We start from the raw sequence: 20,608 nt of genomic DNA on the forward strand, positions 1-20,608 counted from the left end.
CGTATACCATGTGTATTCTGCATGTCAGGATATAAATACATGAATACAAGTTGTGTTGGGGACATTTTTAATTGTGATGTCAAAAGATCTCCTTTAAACACATTAGGACATGCATTTATATATTGTGATGGTTGATTAGTCATTTTCTTCTTATACTGTAAATTACCCCTAATTGAGAAGTGTTTCTCAGTTTACCTACATCCAAGGATTTAATTTAAATGGCCCCAAACCCCACCCACCACTCCTTTAATGCCACATGTGTACCTTGTTTAGGGCAATTACCGACCTTTTAGGAGACAGTGTGTGTGTGTGGTGTGAGAATGTGGTGGCCACGTTGATCAGCCCCCCTCGTTCCGTGCTCTCCACCCACTGTGCGCACCTCTGCCCACCACCTCCCTTATCACACCGATCAGCTGCATCTGGCACAAGTGACGCCGGAGAGCTGCCATTGGCCGGGGCAGAGATAGGATCTGTGCGGCCATCAAATTAAGGAAAGGGGAGGCTGACACTCCAAGCAGTGAGAGCAACATCAACTCCCCACTGAGGCAGACAGTCTTCTTCCATCAGCCCACCGGACACTCCCTGGCTCCTTGGGACCCCATGCCAAGACTCTGCTGCACTCAGAGCCCAGCATCCCAAAGGCAAGCAGCAGCCCCTACAGGGAAGAAGAGGTCCTCACCAAATAATGCTCTTCTGTGTCCACAAAAGGCTCTAAGGGTGTCCAGCTTTACCTTGCCTGTAGTGTGCACAGCTCCCAGCGATCTGCCTGTTCTGCTCCCCTACTTGTTGCTGTGAAGGCAGGCTCCTTCAGCATGGAATACACGGCGTCTCCCAAACCCCAGCTCTCCTCCAGGGCTAATGCCTTCTCCATTGCGGCTCTCATGTCAAGTGGGACAGCCAAGGACAAGGAGACATCGGAGAACACAATCAAACCCTTGGGTGAGTAGAGAGAGGTATCTGTGTGCGGGCTAAGTGGCCGGCGGGCTACAGGGTAAAGTCATGGCGCTAACAAGTGGCACAATATAATAAAGCAACACACGATCTGTATGTACTTGCAAAGTTACACCGTATGTACATTTAGATACATGTGTGTATGTTTCAAGATGCTAGCAATTCATAAATTAGATAGCTTATGGTTGTATGTACAATGTATCTAATATGTGTGCTAAATTAGAAGCAGAAGAAAACACTATGTAACTCCTATGTAACCCGATGAAAAGCATATACATAGAGCGGTTACAAACTATACTATGCAATAGTTACTTTTAGTTAAACCTTGTATGCTCAAAGAAATATATATTTCCTTATTTTTCATGCCTGATACAGGCAGAATTTATCTGAATATATTTGCACAATTATAAGGTTCTTGTCTGGACTCGCACGTTAAAGTCCATAGTTAGGTATATAGTTATGGGGAAAAATATAAACTTTTTTTTACTTAATGTGTAACAAACACAATTTTATAAAAATGCATTCCCCAATTAATGTATAATGATAAAAGATCATTAATACACGGCTAACGTACAAGATGGCATATGATGTCATTTATTGGATAAGACATAATATAAATTATATATATAATTATTATAAATATTCTTATTAATAGTAGCATTATTATTAACTTAGCAAAAATACTAATGTGCTTGGTGAACGATGGCTGTGAAAGAACTTTTAGAATACCTTAAGAAACAAATGTATGCAGGATAAATATATTGTTTTCTCATTATAGATCTTCTTATTACGATGTACTGTTACTTCCATATGGTTCTTTTACAAGAAGCCCATATATTACTACAACTGAGCAATTGTACATTTTCCAAAAATAACACATATATATATATATATACCGAAAAATGTATCTAAATGGCTCCTGATTACATTACTTGATCGGTAAAAAAAAACAGACATAAAAGCATAAAACAGAATTCAAAGAGCAGAATTTATTTAAAAAAAATATATACATATATGTGCGTGTGTATATATATATATATATATATATATATATATATGTATATATATTTTATATATATATATATCTGTGTGTATATATATATATATATATATATATATAGTCCAAATTGTTATGTTTTGTCCATGCCCTGTTAACCCATTGTACACTGCTGCGGAATATGATGGCGCTCTATAAATCAGCAAATAATAAATAACAGTACAGGCGCATGGATGTATTGTGACTTTATAGTGAATTATTTTACGATGTTAATTTTGGAATTATTCACTCTAAAAATGTATTATAATTTAGTTCGTTTCAATTAACTCAGCGGCTATTGAATGTTAGAATCCTTAGAAAGTACGTTGAACCTATGATGGCAATGCTGATTTTTTTATTATTATTTATTTAATGGAACTCTTAGGTCCATCTTGGGTACATTAAAGTGTTGGTATGTCCCTGGTACAAATGTAATAGATACAAAAGTTGTTGTTTTGTACTTGGATTGACATTTGATGAAAACATTGGATTTTGTTAAAACAACATACAAAGCCGTTTGTAAATAGAATGTGCGGGATGACTGTCGTCTCTGAGAACATGTCAGTCTGAATGTAGATGTACATTGTTGCTTGCTTCTATTGACATGCACAAGTCAGAATTAAATGGTTTCATTACAAAAGTAAATTTTGGAGATTAGGAGAAAAGCTTGGAGACAGATCATCCTCTCTGCTTGCTTCTGTCTCCAAATCTGCATTTGCAGGAGATATCTGCTAATACCATGTCTCCAAACTCACTGCAGATTCCTACAAACCAGGAACAGATTTCAGGAAATTCAACCCCAAAAAAAGAGAAAAAGAAAAAAAAAGACTAAACATAGTCGAACGAGATAAATTAACACACACAAGACCTTCTTCATTAACAGTTAAATTAATATATAAATATATATATATGGAAAAATAATATGAATTAATAATTTAACCAATTTAATGACTGAGGGTTCTCTGCTACGTTCAAAAAATTATATACATATATATATATTATTGTATTGTAGAATGAGAAAATTAATATGATTGTATTAATGTTCTAATTTTACAATATGTCTGTATGCAAAAAGTGTAATGACCTTCATTAGAGACTACCAAAGAAGAACTGACTCTAGCTCTCTGATATATATATATATATATATATATATATATATATATATATATAAATATATGTAATATAATATAAATATATGTGTGTGTGTGTATATATATATATATATATATATATATATATATATATATATATATATATATATATATATATACAAACATACATAGATTTTTAACAAAGATCTGTTTTAAGTGGCTTATTCCTAGCATGTACTGATTTTTAAATTGTGGTATTTATTTATAATATTTTTTCTCACAACCCAATGGTAATGATCAATATATTTTTTTTTCCAAAATCTGCCAAAATACAAAGGCTAACAAAATGAAAAGTAAATCAAAATATAGGTGCAGATATCAACAGACAACTTTGATATATTGTCTCTTATTTAAATGTATTTATTTTGGTATCCTGCAACTTATAGTGGTGCTTGATTTCTGAGATCAAAGTAAAATATTGTGCTTTGTATGCCCATGTTCTTGTTCTTCTAAGTACCATTATTAATCATCCCCTTTATCCTAATCCCTTTATTAATAAGAGTATCCTTTCTTAATCTGCCCATAACCGGAAATGTATGCTGCATTGCAGTTAACCTTTTCCAGGCAGAGTAATTACCTTCTAGATGCTCTGATGTTTTATATGAAGTTACATACACTTTCTAACTCTAGTTTACTTTTTATTGCATTGTTTTAGTATATTATTCAAAGTAATACAATAAAAATTGCAGTTCATAATGACAAGTTACTTGTCATTTTGCTTTGGTTTTATCTTGGGAAAGCAAAATATTTATCATTTAAATATGATCTGATACATTAGACTGTATAAAATAATTTGTCATAAAAAGTAAGGCAGGTACAGTTGAGTAGATTGTTAACCTTTCGGCTCTACCAATGGGTAATATGCATATACAGTATTTTGTTGTTATTATTATTATTATTATTATTATTATATTATTATCATTACCTTGTATTTATATAGCACCAACAATTTATGCAGCACTTAATACAATATATATATTCAAGGGGTATGACAAGACAAGAATTGACAGACTATGTTGGCAAATTACTGCCTTAAGTCCTCTTATGGTTCATCTGGTTCTTGGCTGAGCATTATAAGAGCTGTAGTACACAGCAGGTGACCTACAAAAGACTACCCATCCCTTGTTGCAAAGCCCCAGGCACTCATGGGGTCAATGCAGAGTAAATCATACTGTATATCACACTGCCTCTAAATGAAACGCATCCCTTTAAAATTAAGAAGGCCTCCTGTGCTTGCTTCTCTGTATCATGCGAAATGAAGTTATGTATATGTGTTGTTTTCCTTTGCATTAGAACAATTTGTGGAGAAGTCATCCTGTGGACAGCCTCTGAGTGACATGTCCAGTGTTGATCACCATGGGGAGTTTAGCAACAGTCCATCCTCATTGTGTACAGAACCCTTAATCCCCACCACTCCCATCATTCCCAGTGAAGAGATGGCCAAGATTTCCTGCAGTCTGGAAACGAAAGAGCTTTGGGACAAATTCCACGACCTGGGAACTGAAATGATCATCACCAAGTCTGGAAGGTGAGCTATAACTGCAGATTTGTATAGAACAGGCCCTGAACTCACTAATGTCACAGTATAAGCATCGTATAAGGATTCATTTCCAGAGGTCATGTGGATTAGTGTGGGTTGTACTCTAGATGGTGTCTGAAATGATGAAGCTCGGAGAAATGTTCCACTGTGATGGCTCATGGCAATTGGACAACATGCTCTATGCTTTGCCCACTATTATAGTGGGTATTCGTTCCAATACGAATTAATACATATGATGAACAATTGGAACAAAAACCAGATTGATAGATAATAGAGTGCACTTAATGACTATTTCAAGATGTGTGTGTGTGTGTGTGCATTAGAGGCTCAACATATGATCGAGCAAAATACAGTTATAAAGATGACAAATTACACCTTACACATAATTTGTTCTTCTGGCATAACGTCAGAATCCATAGGTTATACAATAGCAGATTTCCAGGACACTCTCTAGAGAATTATAATGACTTCCATAAACAGGAATCAAGGAATCTCTGGCACTCCAGTTATTTAAAATTCCAACTCCCATGACTTTTAGCCACATAATGTTGGTTCTGTGTCTACTGCAGCAGGAGTGTTAGAGATTGCTTTGCTTGTTCAATCATGAAATGGTTATCTAAACTAATTTGAACAGTAACTTTAAGTTTATTACAATTAGAATCAAATTTAAATATCTTAGCATAGACATAACTATAACACCCGTGATACATGCCCAGCCATAGCACATTCTTTCTTTTGATGCTATCTGAGCATTCTGAGAGTTGTAGTATGCGATGCAGGCACACAGCTAGCCTTTGGCTACTTCTGTGTAAATAATATATACACGAGTATATATATATTATTGAGAGGGTAGTAGGTAAATGGAATAGCCTAACAGTAGAGCTTAACACAGTAAAGGAATTTAACAATGCATATGGATATCCTGAATCTAAGACAACAAATAGGACCGAGTGTTTAAAGCTGGATAGAAAAGAATGTCGCACTAGATGGGTTGAATGGTTCTTATCTGCCATCAAATTCTATGTTTCCATGTCTGTGTATTTTCCCTTTTAAACTTTCATGATGATGTCCCTTTTAGTATACAATGAAATAAGACAAGTCCTAGGCTCGGTGAAATGTTTATGTAATGGGAAGACACCATTCTAATCATCAGATTGTCACCTTTCCTAGGAGAATGTTTCCAACAATAAGGGTTTCATTTTCGGGAGTTGATCCAGAAGCCAAATACATTGTTCTCATGGATATTGTTCCGGTTGACAATAAGAGATACAGATATGCCTATCACCGGTCATCTTGGCTCGTGGCTGGAAAAGCAGATCCTCCTTTACCTGCCAGGTATCTACAATTTATTTTATGTAATGGAAAAACAAAACCCACATGTATCACTGCTTCCGGAAGCCTCCAGAATAAGGATCTGACCATTAAAATAATATTTCGTTAGTACGGTCACATAAATGATATTGTTCAATATAACCGATATATAATTTACACTCATTTCAAATTATCTTGCCATTTATAGAAAGAATAACGTTTTTTTTTTCTAGGGAAAATGGGAAATAAATCAGAATTTACACATCAAACTACGTTATTCAAGTTTCATCTGTAATTCATTTTAGTGACTATTACCACTGCTTGATTGTCATACAAACTACAATAACAGGAATTAAGACACTGTTAAGACCAGCTCTGAATGCAGTTAGGCTTTTCATTGAAACTGTTCCAAGTACAAATCTATTCCAGAGATTAAGCTAATAGGAGTTGTAATAACACTATTTAAATGGAGCAATTGTTTTATAAAACACGAGAGCATTACCGTAATACAAGCATTAGGACATATTACTGTAATTTACCCTTTCTGTGTAATAAGAAACATTATAATTACTATACCAATGACCACAGACTTTAGCTGGGCCACCAAAGGCCATTCAAAGAAGGAAAAGCTACAAGGTCTTTTTAACTCACAGTAGCTGATCCTAGGGGGTCTAGAATCCGAGGTCCAACTCCACATCTGTAGCAAAAGGGGCTGCAGGGACCTGCTGTCAAAAATTAAGAAAGAACTTGCCTCTAGAGCAGGGGTTCTCAAACTGCGGCCCTCCAGCTGCTGCAGGACTACATCTCCCATACTCCTCAGCCAGCCCCTTAGCTGAAGGAGCATTATGGGAGATGTAGTCCTGCAGCAGCTGGAGGGCCGCAGTTTGCGAACCCCTGCTCTAGAGACATCTGTCCATGAGCATATGCAGAACCCAAAGATAGAGAGGAGGGACCACCTTATCTGTCTGGCCTGGGCTTAACTACACTACCGTTCAAAAGTTTGGGTTCGCTTAGCTGTTTTCATGGAAAACAAGGAAATTTCTAGCTGTGTAACATGATTGCAAAAGGGTTTTCTAATGATCAGTTAGCCTTTTAAACTTAAACTTGGTTTGGCGGGCACAACGTACCAATTGGAACACAAGAGCCATGGGAGTGATGAAGGGCCCCTGTACGCCTGTGAAGATATTATCATTAACAATCAGCCGTTTCCAGCTACAATAGTCATTTACAACATTAACAGCGTCTTCACTGTATATCTTATCCATTTCATGTTAGTTTAATGGACAAAAATGGCTTTTCTGTTGAACTATTGAACGGTAGCGTGCATATGGTCTACATTTCGTACCGCACTTGCATGATGGCTGCCTTCACTACATTACATTATAGAGCTGTACACGTTTAAGTGTCATACTTACATGAGTTTGTTGGTACGTGTATAAAGTGTTTACGACATATACATTTACTCCTAGGCTGTATGTGCATCCAGATTCTCCATTTACTGGGGAGCAGTTGCTGAAGCAAATGGTGTCGTTTGAAAAAGTCAAGCTCACAAACAATGAATTGGATCAGCACGGCCACGTAAGTGTGTGCGCTTCACATGGCGGACCCCGAGGGGTCACGCACAGTGCGGCTATAAAAATAACAGCCGCACCATGAGACAGGGCTGCATTACTCAATCAACCACTAGTGCTTGGGACTGATAATAAAAATTGGAGAGGACAGAGGTATTTAAGTTATGATATGATTAAAGGAGGAAACACGAGCAGACATCCAGACAATGGAGATATCAGGATTGTACTGTCCAGGTTCTAATAGCTAGAATGCCTTCTAAGTATTAACCATAATGCAAAGATTTATGTATATTGAAAAAAAAGTGCATGCATACTATATAAAGGGCATATAGTGTATCTCTGCATTAACCCCTTAAGGACAATGGGCGGTCCCAAAACTAATTGAAAACAATGCATTTTGAGCCCGTACATGTACAGGCTTTGTCATTAAGGGGTTAAATAAAACACTGAGAATTATGCCAGCTGACCTTTCCATCTCAACATCATCCAAGTCAATTTGTTAGTTGATGTGTCAATCAAGAGATGTTATGAATTAATGCACATTTATGTTTATATTTATATATTATATATAGGGCATTGTATATAGCGGGATAGCAAATAACTCATTTAGCAACTATCCATATTTTTTATATGTGTAACCCAGAAATCTGTGTTTTCCATATAAATATTATTTTACGAAAAGGGGGTCTGCACTGCGTATTTTAATAAAACATTTGTATGATATTAAAAATAATAGTATGATTTATTTGATATGATATAAGTTTATCTGTGTATGACCAAGGGTTGTGAATTATACATAGAAAATATTTTTGAAGCAATGGGGTGGGGGGGTTTATATTGAATACTTAAAACAAACAGACCCTCCGTGAGGCCACCAATGAAATTTGTTTGTTTCTCTTTATCATATTTGTAATACAAGCATGCTTTGGTGTATCGTTTCAGATTATACTGAATTCCATGCATAAATACCAGCCAAGGGTACATATTATTAAAAAGAAAGACCACACAGCGTCTCTGCTGAATCTCAAATCCGAAGAATTCCGAACATTTATCTTTCAGGAAACGGTTTTTACCGCTGTTACGGCCTATCAAAACCAACTGGTGAGTGTCTTTATGTCCCTTAAAACAATTCTGCTTTTTTTTATCAATAAGTGGAAAAAAACGACCCAAAAAAATGTATAATTTGTCATTGCTCCTGTTTCTGTGCATTTGCTCACGGATTGCTTGTTATTTATGACTGTTCTGAAGTAAACATACATGTTGCCAAAGATAAAACCCAGCATTGTTTATAGGTTTGAATAAGAACATTTTCTTCATGTGTTGCCAGGGACTTGATTCGATTTATCCTCTCCTTATTAGATAAAAGATAAACACATTACACTTTCAACAAACTATCTCATAATTTAAAATATAAAGGTCAATTTTAGCCGTCAAAGCGCTGGGACGGAGTTGAAGGGCAGGTCAAGAGATGGCAGAGATTTGTGGGTTAGCAAGGACATGCAGAAACAGTATTGGGTTTACTATTTTTTTAAAAAATATATATTTTTAAAGCAAATCTGTCTGTAAATGTTCTATATTTTATTATACTTTTGCATTTCCAGCAATATGCATTCATATCTCATATTAAAAGCTTCTGAAGTTGGGGATTTCTCTTTGTAAAAATAAAATTAGAACATCAGTACAATTACTGGGCACCACACAGAAAAAAATGTCTCCTATCTTTTTAGTCCATTAATGTCATCGATGGATAACCATTTAACATGACTTGTACTGGACATCTCATAAGGTATATGCATAGAAAACACTGAGACAAAAAAGGGTAGGGATTTAACTTCAGCCGCATCAACGTCCATATACATACCACCAATCTCTAAATTCTGCCCTCTCGTTATTGTTCTAGGCTTTAGGTTTAGATTAAAAGATATATGTAGTTTTAATAAATGTATTTAATCGGGATTGATGGCCATTCTTTTTTAAGTCCTGACAAGCTGCTTCTACCTTTAGGGCTGGCATTTCAAAAGTGTGAAAGGCTAATATAGGGTTAAGGTTTCCAAGGCACATTCTGAGGCATATCTGTATGAATGGTAGGTGTACAAATAGCACAAAGTCAATGTACACAGAAAAAGGGTTTGGAAGACTAAAACACAAATGTTTAGGAGATGTTCCACATGAAAAATGCAATGATGGATTCCCAGCAGAAATATGAATTAAACAAAATGTTTCATGATTACAGAATGATTTTTGTCAAGAGTTGGAGTTTTTATTTGGAGTGTATTGATTCTAGAATTTAGGGATCCTGCTCTGAAATTTGGACATTTTTTTTTAAATTCTCTATACCGCTGTGCCTTTTACAACCATCTATTGATGAAACTAATGTTTATTCACAAATGGCAACTGATTTGTTCATTGATTTTCCCTCCAACATGTTCACTCTGCAGCCACCATCTTCACCACAGGATGCCGGCATATGACACCCTAGCCCGACGCTCTGTGTCTTAAAGGCATACAGTCTAGGGCAGTCTATGGAGGCTGCGTCCTCTTGGCACAGTCTCCATAGTGTAAGTGGGGTGAGTTCAGAGGTCTCCCCTGTAGTTACCATTGAGGAGCAACATACTGGGGGCCTCAACACCCAAGAGGTGATCTTCCATGTGGTTTTACTGCAGGAGGAACAACACCACCTGGATTCTGCTGCCCTAGGCCTAGTCAGCCTAGGCCAGCATACGTCACTTGATTCGTTGCAATACAAGCAGTCTAAAAGGAATCAGATAAACAAAAAGAAAAAGATAGTGCTAAAATTGCTCAATGACACAATATATTTATATAAAAATAAATGTATTCAATACATAGATAATACATAAATCAAAACAAATTTACCAGAAATAAATAAAATAGATCAATGCTATTAAGATTGTATATTAGTGCTTATGCACTAAAACTATCTCTTTCTTTGGTGTTGTCCACCTGGCCTGGATAAACAGATATAAATAAAGAAAGCCTCTGTGGGAGCGAGCTTTGCTTTTATAGATTATTGGTCCTTTTTGACTTTTTTATATTCATTTATTATTATTATTTTTTCTCCTGATATTTTTTTGTGTTTATATATACAATATTGTATGTTATATAGATTATTATGGTGATTTTTATAATGTATGAAGCACCTTGATATATGTATATTGGTGATTAAGAATATCTTAATAGCATTCATAGATTGTATTTATTTTTGGCATTGTGTTTTTTTTTTTATTAAATAAATCTATTTTTTTTATATGTACTGAAATTATATATATATATATATATATAGTGAGTAAATTTAGCTATGTCTTGTTCTTTTTGCATCTGATTCCTTTCAGTGTGATATCACTGCAGCCCCTAGACTCCTAGACTAGTAGCTTAATTACCCATATTGATAATCCTATTTCTTTATGGTTTTTTGTAACTATTTGGGGTTTGTATTAAATGTTCTTTATTTTGGTGGTAGTGTGTGCACTTTAGTGCTGTGTATATACTGTTCATCATATCCTTTTAACCTACAGATAATTGCTTTGGTGTTTAAATATTGTATCCATTTTGTAAATAATACAATATAGACAGAAAAAGGGAAATATGAGGATCCAAGTAATGAAGTATACTAATTAAACATATCAGCAAAGTGTAAATATGTGTAACATTCTTAAAATCACAAGATCTGCCGTCAACACATAAATAAACAAAGAATAAAAATAAAATAAATTAAATAATAATAAAAAATATATAGATCAATGCTTTATAAAACTGAACTTTATTTGTTTTTTTTTCAGATAACCAAGCTGAAAATTGACAGCAACCCATTTGCTAAAGGATTTCGGGACTCCTCTAGACTTACAGATATTGAGAGGTAAATAAAAAAAAAAGCTGCTATTTTATAAATGTTCAAGATATGGAAAATGTTTTTTTGATTTCACTCTACATTCGCTAACTAAAAATCTCCAGTGTGCGCCATCTTACTTTTTTTCATGCATATTTTTGTTCCAAACCAGTAGTAACACGGGCATAAAATAGGCCCCTGTGGTTCAAACGGTTTCTAGGTCCTAAATGTAATGATTTGAGTAATTATTTATTGCTAGACATACCATAAACATACCAAGCTCTTATAGAAAAAAAGAAGCTTTAAATTATTATTATTATTATTTGCTCTGTTTCCATATTTTACAACTTGATGGTAGGTGGTTTTAAGGATTTTAGTGACCCTCTTAACAGATTTCAATTGCCAATTTGGCTGCACACAAAAAAGATAATTTTGACATACTCTTCGCCAAGAACAATAATATCCATATTATTGAAAATAATACACAATTAGCTTTTTGATTTGGTGAACATTTAAGTATTAGTTATTACATTATTGGAAAAGGTCAGTCCATAAAATGGTCACATATGTGAGATTAGGTAAAGGTCATGTTAGCTCTAATAATTTAGGTACATCAGAACAGGCTAAACCATGCTAGGATAAAAAAAAAAAACATAATATATTATGTGACATTTAGACTTCTAGGGAACTATGCCATATGTATCCTTCAATTATGGTGATTTTCACTTTTCATTTAATTATTTTATGATATAAATGAATTTGTTGAAAAATGTTAACGTTTGAGTAAACCTTTAGTAAAAAATATTCGTACAAATGTTGATATGCTATATCAGGGAATAATACTGATTGGTGCCTCTCCCAGAGATAACATCGTGGGTTTTTTGTTTTTTTTAAAGAATTGTGTATATCTACAGTTTAACTTTTTATAACAATACTAGGAACCCTTAATTTAGATGTAGCACAAAAACAGTTACTGAACGTTTTTTGCCATAGACACAAAAACAGCCTTTTAAAAGTTTTTGTATTGTTTTTGGTGATAAAGCCGTCACAAAATAAGAAAATTACAGATCTGCTAATTTAAATTAATAGAAAAATGCATTTGCATACTTGAGAGGTCAATTATGGCTTAATTATGTAAAACTATGCATTTAAGTGAAAATACTTTAGATTAAGATTTTTGTTCTAGTTCAACAGTGGTTTAAATCTGAATACATTTTGGATTTTCTTTTTTTAGACGTTTGGACTATTTTATCTCCTGACACTACATTTTTTTTTTGACATTTCTTGATCTCTTATCCTTTTTATTCTGAAATCACAACTTGCCCTACAGTAGTATGATTAAGATAAAAAGTGGCAGGTGGGTTTGCTGAGAATCCAAATATTTTGCTCATAAAGCCTGGAATTATTTTGTTCAATATTTTTGTTGGCTATAGAAAAAAAGAAAATGAAGTCAAATTCCACTTAAGCCATTGAACCAAACATCCTTCAAAACTGGAATGACTAAAGTTAAATTAAAGGCGAAATTTTGAGATAGGAACAAATCAAAGTTTTATAATTTTCTGTACCTTGGTGGCTGTCTACTAACATTAACAGAAAACAGAGGTGGAGAAGATCACTCATGTGCTTCTGTAGCAGGGTGATTTCCGTTAATATTGATCTAGTGTAAGATACAAATCCTGTGATTGACATTCATACTTTTATTTCATAAATTAAGTTTACTTGTTCAAATGACCAATCAGTAACTCTGCTCCTGGCCTACAGTCATGCATTCTCTGTGATATATTGAAAAGACTCAAGCCTTAATAATTATTTGGCCACGTCTATTTGGATAGTCTATTTACATATCCCATGCAAGTCTAAATTTCCTCATTGTATTATCCTCTACCACTTCTGCTGGAAGGTTGTTCCGTTTCCTGATGTTACATCTTAGCCTATGACCCTCTAGTTTTATAACATTGACAATATAAATAAGGGATTGTATAGAAGAAACGATAACATGATGAAGCAGTAGAACACAACTTAAAAAAAGGAAGATTTTTTTTTATGTTTAAATGTAAATGATGGAATATGTCACCATATCCATCACCACTAGTTTCACAAGAGACAGAAGCCATGCCCTTCTTGATTACTTTTCCAAAGGGTTGGGTTAGGATGGCTAATTTACAGCCCCATTCGTCTTTTTTTTAGCTACATTATATTTGACACCAAGTGCAGAGAGACCAGTGGGAAAGACTAATGTGAAGTAGCGGTAACACTTGCACCTCCAATGGCACGGAGCTCATTTCCTGGCTCCCCCTAGTGGCCCAAAAGAGAAGAGAGAAATATGTACAATCATTAAGGAATGCAATAAATGCATTCAGATGTTTATCTGTGTAAAAAAAGAAATTGTAATATCTAAATGTAAAAATAAGTTACATGATTTTAACGCCACAGACATCTACCATATCCACCTTTTAATCTGGGCTGTGTAGATGAACAGGGCCTTTTTATGACCTTTTTATCACCCATGATAGAGACTAAAATTCCACGGCTCCCTCCTAGCAGGCCTCTAAACATGTGTGGAAAGAGAAAAAAAAACCTTTACATTAGTTAAATAGGGTTCTACTCCCAATCTAGAGGGAGTTTGACACAGATGAAGCGGGGCCTGGGAATGGGATGGGTAGTGCTACTCAACTTTATGGAAGGAGATGAGATTCAATGAGGAGGGTCAGGAATTCAGGGGTATCCAGGGTATCAAACAAATATTTGTTGTTTCGTTCGTTTCTATCTGTCCATGCTTCTTGAAAAAGATTTCTCTCATACTTCATCTTGTTTTACATAGTTTTGTGTTGTCTGTCTACCCAAGTCTCACTGTAACAAGACAATGGCCTATAGGTTTAATGTTCAGATGTGTAATGTAGATAGTCTCCTAAACAGCCTTTGGGGAAAAAATAAATCAGGTCAATTGATCTTTAGAGAACCAAACAAATTGAATTAGTCTGGAGTCAGTTAGGGCACTAAACCACTGAATAATTGGATTTCTTCTTGTAACTGATTAGAATCAGTTCTTATCTGAAAATAACACATACAGCTCCTGCCTATAGGTGATCTGGGGCAAAAACACTTCGTTTAATGACATGTTGACAGAAATTGCACTATTCTGGGCTAATTGGATATTACATTATGAATATATAGGTTTATCTTAAGTTTCATAATTGGGATTTATTAGTGTTTGTCCTAGGAGAACTGGAGAGCTGCTAATGACATTTGTATCACAATATGCCTTTTTATTTTGAAAATTAGGTTTTGTTTTAGTTTTATGTTAAATGCTCAATTGCGATTATTTCTGAATACAGCAAAACATTTGCATATTTATTGCATTTCTAAGTGGAAAAAAAATGTATAATCCTTTATTTAAAAACAACAAATATATGAATACTTAGGAGGGATGTTCTACCCAAGTCCTTTAAGAGATGCAAACGTATTCATTGATACAGAATGCCATTGTATAATTTTATTATAGAAATAATAAACTGTGTTAATGCAAATGAATTGTTCATCTCCTAAATGTCTTACTCTTTTATAGAAATAGCTAGAAATAGCTTACAAAGTCACATAAAAAGCCTTGCCCCCAATCACAACCACTAAAAAAGTGTCCCTCTTTAGGCCTTTTTAAATATTGGGTAGTATGATCAGTAGGGTTTTCATATTTTGATTCCAAAATAAAAATTTCCGCCGGAAGTACATAAAGAATATGTATTTTCTAAAGTTACCAAGCCATTCCACCTTGTACTAACAACAATGCCAGCTTCAGAAGATAACTCGGAGTTGAGGCCCATACAGGAATGGTAGTCTCGCTAAGAGATAATGTGTGCATTCTCTGTGATTATGAGTCCTGTGGGGTGTCGGTGATGGTTGGTAGACATGCTCCCTTCTCTCCTCACCTCTACTTACTCACAATATCTCTTGTCGTTTGGGCTGCCTTCCAACCCAGAGATTGTCTAGGACAAAAACAGGACCGGGAATGTAAAACACATTTATCTACTCAGTGTCTTAACCTCTTCACAACCAGTAGTTCTGATATATTTTAGTGAGCCATTCAGTCACATTTTGGAACATCTTTGGTAGAACCCAAATCATGTCCTGGTATTTTTTCGCTCTAATAAACCCCGACTAGAACCATTAACATGACAGAGCAAGTTTATTACACTGTGCTTTATCAGACATATCCTTAAAGTCATCTTAGACGAACTTGATGACTAAACTTGCTTTTCCCCTGAGAAGTTGAAATCCTGAAATCCTCAAAGATGAAGTCTGTTTGATAACGTGTGTCGAAACATATGAGTAAGACACCAAAACGTAACAAAAATCTGAAGAACATTTGCCGATAGATGTATGGGCTCGGTGTTGAATCTAATGTCAGTCTTCCATTGTAACTGTTGGCCTATTTGTCTTTCAAGTTTATTAGACATATTTACTGGAAATGTTTGCCCTGCTCCTAGGAATCTAATAACGAGCTAATCTCTAATATAGTTTGTCTCATTAACTGTCAAAAACTAAAACCACCCACTTACTCCCTACTCCTGGATCTGTATCCCTAAATGCATTCATTTGTTTTCAAAAAGCTCCCTCTAGTGGCAAAATACATGAAGGACAGCTTTTCAGATTTCATAAAATCACATGGCACAAATTAATTTTCTGAAATGTAATATAATAACCTTGTTGCAAATAAGAGTGTTACATAAATAATCTATCAATTGGTTATTAAGTCACCTTAGTCGGTACCTCTAAGGCCAAAAGTGCCCTGTGGATCACACGCTAGCAACCAATGCTGTTTACACATGACATTTTCTTATGCAGAACTGGTTAAATGTTATGTATAACAGCTTCCTTACTTATGTCATCTTGAGTTGCTGTATCAGGATTTTTAAAAATTTGTTATGATGTAACACATTGTGTCATAACCCTTTGCCTTCTCATTGTATGATATTGGGATTTACAGACTTGCTATGCCACTTTAAGACTGACAGTATGGACATTTTGTTAGTGATAACAGGCATCCTGTAGGAACATAATCAATGTTTAGTTTCTCCCTGAACAGGGAAAGTGTGGAAAGTCTCATTCAGAAGCATTCCTATGCAAGGTCTCCTATTCGGACATATGGAGCAGAGGATGACATCTTGGGGGAAGATAGTCAAGCAGTGCAAAACAGAGGTGAGTCGTACTGGCAGTTTCATTGAAAATGTATGTGAAAATTATGTTTTTATTTACATTTTGTGTGCAGGGCTGATTTAAAGCTCTGGTGGCCCTGGGGACAAAAATATAATAGTGGGGTCCCCTCCCACCATTACCCACCATCAATCTATGTATTTATGTTGTCATATTATATACATTATTTTAGGAAATAATATTGTGTTTTGTTTCAAAACATACACTCATAAACATACAACCACCCTGTTGCTGTTTTATTTCTTTATTTATATAAAAAAAAATGCATACAATAGGACTGTCACCTGTAACATATTGGCTGGGCTATAGTCTTCATTTTACCTAGTCCAGCCCTGGAGTATGCATTTCCCATAAGTAAACAAATAAAACCGCAATGTCACCCTGTTGTGTGTGCGCATATATGAATACAAATACAATTTTCTTTCATAAAACAGTGGCCACCTAATATACAAAGTAACTTATATTAAGGCATACAGTCACACACACTAACAATTAACATACATAAAGCAGGGCTCTCTCCACCTAATGTATCGGTTTGTCTTAGTCTGTCAATTCTCGTCTTGTCATATCCCTTGAATATATGTATTGTATTAAGCACTGCGTAAACTGTTGGCGCTATATAAACAAAAGATAATAATCATAATAATAATAATAATAATAATAATAATAATAATAAAGTCACATATATAAACATGTATCTAGACATATTGACAATTAACTTTGGGGAATATTGCAGGAGAGTTATGAGAAGATTATCTGATGGAACATAGTTCTACAAGAATTTAAGCTACCTTCTTTGATGTATAGTACAGCTATAATAGTATTAGTGTCGAGTCATAATACAGTTTAATAGTAATAAAAAATAATAATATGAAATTGAGGTGAATTAAATTGCAACATTGGTTCAACGTTCTATTGTTCAAAACACAAATCATCTTTAGTATTCATTTTATTATTATGTGTATCCTTTAAAATACATGAAAGAACAGCTTTCACACATGGATGATAATTTTAGATTTACAAAAATGTCCAGCACAAACTGTATTGTTAAGAAGATTCATTAGTATAGTTAATATTAATAGAATTATTGATTAACTGAGATGACCCTCAACAAATTGGAAATGTCAAGCATTAACCAATGAAAAGTGGGCAGGCTCCACTTAATATTACTAAATATTAATAATATTAATACGAGCCTGTGTGAACTTAATTTAAGTATAATGAGAAAGGCACACATAGGTAAAGCATCAAAATGCAGATAGAACACACGGTTCCTACTAGGGATCATTTCTAGTAACAATGTTAGTGAATATAAAAGGTATTAACGTGTCTTCTCGTGGAGAGGTGAAAGCTTTTTTAGAAAGAATATGTCAATGTTGTATATGATTCTATATGATTTTAGGCATGTGCAGGGCATCTGCTTTTTGCGGTGCTGATTTTTTTTCTATACGTTGTATGTTGCTTATGTGAACATAAAATATTACTAGTGTTTGTTTTTCTCACCTGTTTATCATCTGATTTTGCTTTGTAGGATCAGCCTTTACAACATCCGATAACTTGTCTATCAGTTCCTGGGTATCCTCTACTTCGGGCTTTTCTGGATTCCAGCACCCTCAGTCCCTGACAGCACTGGGCACCAGCACTGCTTCCCTGGCCACGCCACTCTCCCATCCAATCCAGGGATCCCTGCCTCCTTACAGTCGGCTGGGTATGCCACTCACCCCCACGGCCCTAGCCAGCTCAATGCAAGGCAGCGGGCCAACATTCCCTTCTTTCCACATGCCCAGGTACCACCACTATTTCCAGCAAGGGCCGTATGCTGCTATTCAGGGACTCAGACACTCCTCGGCAGTGATGACACCATTTGTATGACTGGAGTGAAGAGATGAATAAACACAGATAAATATACGTGACTGGAGTCAACTATAGAAGACTGGCCCATGGAGGAAAACTGTAATGATCAGGTTTATTAGGCACTATTATAAATAAGGAGAAAGGTACAAAACTGCTTGTTGAACGCCTCCCACCCCCATCGCAGCGTATGAAAGCAGCGTTGCATGCATTTCACCAATAGGCCAACATCTTTATACCAATCAACTGAGAGGAGTGGAAATTAATGGAGATACAAATATGATGTATATACAAAAATATTTTTGTCCTTTGATCTTACAGGAGTATCATTATAAAAGCTGAACATTGTCTCAATAAACAGTTTTGGTGAGGCCTTCCCCACATATTGACATATCCCCCTGTTTCTAACATAGTTTGAGGCTCTTTCTCCATTTGTCACATTGTAAATAGGCATGGCGAAACAGAAAACTTAAGACCAGCAGACAACCTTGAGCTGGGTTTCCACGAGTCTTTCCAAGACATTCCCCCTTGCCAAGAACACGTGAGAGCTGTTCTGTTCATGGATATCTGGAATAAACATGATCAGTAGGACTGTACATGGATCATGGAGGAAATGTTTTAGCCGTCACTAATATCTTGTTTATCTCTATCTATTCTACTAATCAATGGATGACAAAAAGAAACCATATCAGAATCATGAAAATAGAAAACTGTAGTTAATAACAATAACATTTTGAGGAACTGTAGATACCAAAATTAGCAAAATGTGATCATGTTTTGTAAATTATTTGTAGGTGTTTTTATCTCTACGTTTTGCTTATATGTCCACATGGAAGCATGCAATGCTGCTTATAACAGACACACAACGGGAGCAGCCAATTAGAAGACAACTATGCTCTAAATGCAATACTGTACAGCTGTGTAGTTCTGAACACTTTTGTATTGGCTGCAATAACTTTAAAAGAATAGAACATGGTGACTATTTTAACCCACTCATTACAACTGCGTTTTATTTATTGTGAGATTTAAAGCATCAGAGAGCATGGAGACTTGTTACCTTGCGCATGTCTCAAATAATGTTCTATCCCCTATTATATTTTCTGATTTTGTATAGTTTTCAAAAGGTGGAAGTTACGCTTTCAATAGGAAAGGGAGTTTTGGAGGATCATGGGGGGTTTTTTTTGTTTGTTTTACCAACATTACGTTTCTAGGAATCAGTATCCCCGCAGTCCATGTGCACTGAAGGTACTACGTCTAGCAATAACACAAGATTTATGTCATTTTAATGTCATTTTATTTAAGGGTTTTCATTATTTGTTTGTTTTCCTGGGATATTTATGGGCACGGAAATCAATTGGCCATAAAACAGCTCTGCACCTCTAAGACATTGGTTTTCGTAGCATTTAGTGAGTATCACTGATACATTATGATAGTACTGCTATAATATTTTATATGATCTGTATCTAGATAAAGATTGCGTATGTTTAACCCCTTAAGGACAATGGGCGTTCCCTAAACCCATTGAAAACAATGCATTTTGAGCCCGTGCATGTACGGGCTTTGTCATTAAGGGGTTAAAAAATTACTGTGGCTACATTTTGACTTGGGTCAAAGTTGCTGTACAGTATGGAATTTTTAAGGTTGTTCATTGTTGCCAAATGATCTTCAATACCATTCATCATCAACATCTGCCAAATAATCCGTTTGCTTTGATATTGTGCATCAGAACAAATGCGATGCCCCATAAAGTAAGCTGTTAACCATTATTATTATAGATGTCCTTTTTAAGATTATATTTTATTATTTATTCTGTTTATTCAAACTTTACCACATCCCACTCCAAAGAGATTGTCTGTGAAGCTGCCAATTATTGACTTTTTAAGTTAAGGCTCTTCAAAATCCAGTGTTATCTTATTCTGATCTTCAAACTTTGTAAACATGGGTATTCCGATGTTCTGACTTCTGAATTATCGGAAAATATATTTAATGTTTATGTATTTACATTCTTAGATCTTTGGGGAGTAAGACTATAACATCGTTTCAGCTTTTCTTATTTCCTCTGGTACAATGTTTTTTTTACTTATGTTCCTTGATTTCATCTGGCAGATATTAAAACACTAAATTTTTGGGCCACTTTGCAGTAAT

The 20,608-nt window shown here is 35.0% G+C and overlaps 1 protein-coding gene across 1 annotated transcript; it reads left to right on the forward strand.

Annotated features, from left to right (window-relative positions):
- Positions 1-529: 529 nt before the first annotated feature.
- On the forward strand, positions 530-19,129 carry TBX20 (T-box transcription factor 20). The gene is made up of 8 exons (XM_053466257.1): positions 530-939; positions 4,432-4,666; positions 5,849-6,013; positions 7,459-7,567; positions 8,503-8,661; positions 11,358-11,434; positions 16,485-16,597; positions 18,144-19,129. Exons 1-8 carry the CDS (start codon positions 813-815, stop codon positions 18,482-18,484), a joined length of 1,326 nt encoding a protein of 441 aa, XP_053322232.1. The 5' UTR covers positions 530-812; the 3' UTR covers positions 18,485-19,129.
- Positions 19,130-20,608: the final 1,479 nt, after the last annotated feature.

This window comes from Spea bombifrons, chromosome 5 (genome assembly GCF_027358695.1).
Source record: "Spea bombifrons isolate aSpeBom1 chromosome 5, aSpeBom1.2.pri, whole genome shotgun sequence".
Lineage (NCBI taxonomy): Eukaryota > Metazoa > Chordata > Amphibia > Anura > Pelobatidae > Spea > Spea bombifrons.